We start from the raw sequence: 2,032 nt of genomic DNA, 5'->3' as shown, positions 1-2,032 counted from the left end.
TATAAGGTGGTATTAAAAAGGTCTTAAAAAGTCTTAAATTTAACTTGTTCAAGTCTGCAGAAACCCTGTGTAAATTAAACAATTTTATTATATACAAAGATTTATTTATTAATGTGTAATTATTTTTTTCAAACAGATTATGAAAAAGGAGCTCTAAAATATTTTTTACAACTCTTTTGCTTTGGAACATCTACAAATGTTAAATCTTGTTAAAAATGTTTATGTTGCCACAGCATTTGTCTGAAAAAAATGCAAATGAAAAAAACTTTATTATTGTTTATTTAATTCTAACAAGTTTTTGTTAAAAACAACCAAAATTAAAAAGTATTTGTTTCTAATCTCTGCAAAGGAAATACTTGGTGTTGTTTTCAAACAAAAGGAAATATATCGGTATCTGCATCGTCTATCGGTCAAAATGAGTTAAAAAATATCAGCATATCGGCAAAAATCCAGTATTGTGCATCCCTAGTGCACACGTACACACGCTCACGTCTGTCTGCTCTCTGCAGATCTGGATGAGTGTGTGGCCAACGGTCGCATCTGCAACAACGGCCGCTGCGTCAACACGGAGGGCAGCTTCCACTGCGTGTGCAACGCCGGCTTCGAGATCTCAGCTGACGGAAGGAACTGCCAAGGTGAGACGTTCAGCCGAGTCCCACGATGCACTGCAGTTTACAGACGCACATGAATGCATTCGATAGTGACAGAAACTAGACTAGACGTCTTAATTTTCACACTAGTTCACTGTCTGTTTTTAACTATTTCCCCGCCAGCATTTTTGAAAAAAGTTGCCAGCCACCGCCAGCGATTTTGATGATTTTCACTAAAACTTTATGGCCTCCAGTATATTTTGCTGTATGAATATTTGAATATGCAAATCAGATCAGAGCCTCTACTTTTAAACAAAAAAAATCTGTTTTATTCTAGCTTAAAGCATTCTTTTTTTTATCAACACTTGAATATAGGTAGGTTTCATAAAAAATTCATAATTTTGAGCAAAAAGGTGAGAAAATCACGTTTTTATCAAAAACTACATCTGGATAATATTCAGTACGATTATCAAAGCATAAATCCAGTAAATCGCTTCCATCAACACCTCCAAAGCTTGCACAGACATATACCACTTCCTGGATCAACATTTTACTCTGTAACTTTATGCAGTTTTCATTTATATGCTGTCTATTGCTGATGATCGCATTATTTTTCATATGCATCTGTTTACATAAGAGATCGCTCGTTTCTCCATCCTGTTCACGTGTGTTTTTGTTCGGGAGGTTTTGTACTCGTTCAGAAGATGTGTAATAGCACATAGCACATAGCGTTCAAGTTAAAATAAGTTTAATTTTTATAAAAAGTCTCGAGACCTTGTGTTTTTCCCCCATTGCACTTCCTGCGTCTTGTGTTTTTCAAAGCAAAAGCGTGTTCTGTCTGAACGGCCTCTTAGTCTGTATTCTTTTTGCATATTTAGGTCTGTTTATATTTTTTCAAAGGGAATATAATATGCAAAGAGAATGTTAGAAATAAAAAGTAAATTCAGAAAGCAGGCATTATATGTAAGTCCTTGAAAAGATTGGTGCTAGAAAAAGTGCTGGATATGCATGAGGAGATGCTTGTATGAACTCTGTTGAAGTGTTTGTGTGTGTTGCAGACACTGATGAGTGTTTGATAAGGAACATCTGTCTGAACGGCATGTGCATCAATGAGGATGGCAGCTTCAAGTGCATCTGCAAACCTGGATACTTGTTAGATGGTACTGGACGGTTCTGTGTGGGTAAGTACACACACACACACACACACATCACACACACACACACACACACACACACACAGTCACTAACCAGCCCTAAACCAAAACACAAAGATCAGAATCAGAACATTAGTGAGGACTTTTTCACATATTTGGGCCTCACAAGCGCAGACAAACCTAAACACGCACACATCTGAAGTCATGCATATGATGTACTTGCTCATTAATGATTTGTATAGTCTCAAGAGGAATGAGTCTAGAACACAGGAAACCACACACACTCTC

The 2,032-nt window shown here is 36.8% G+C and overlaps 1 protein-coding gene across 1 annotated transcript in view; it reads left to right on the top strand.

Annotated features, from left to right (window-relative positions):
- LOC107698881 (fibrillin-1-like) overlaps positions 1-2,032 on the top strand; it is an 86,604-nt gene that overhangs the window by 21,282 nt on the left and 63,290 nt on the right. Inside the window, 2 exon segments of the mRNA XM_016500015.1 lie at positions 510-635; positions 1,649-1,771. Coding sequence (XP_016355501.1) covers positions 510-635; positions 1,649-1,771 — 249 coding nt within the window.

Source organism: Sinocyclocheilus anshuiensis, unplaced genomic scaffold, assembly GCF_001515605.1.
Source record: "Sinocyclocheilus anshuiensis isolate Anshui unplaced genomic scaffold, SAMN03320099.WGS_v1.1 scaffold146, whole genome shotgun sequence".
Classification (NCBI taxonomy): Eukaryota; Metazoa; Chordata; class Actinopteri; order Cypriniformes; family Cyprinidae; genus Sinocyclocheilus; species Sinocyclocheilus anshuiensis.
Note: the sequence above shows the minus strand (reverse complement) of the source record. Positions and strands in the feature narration are given on the sequence as shown.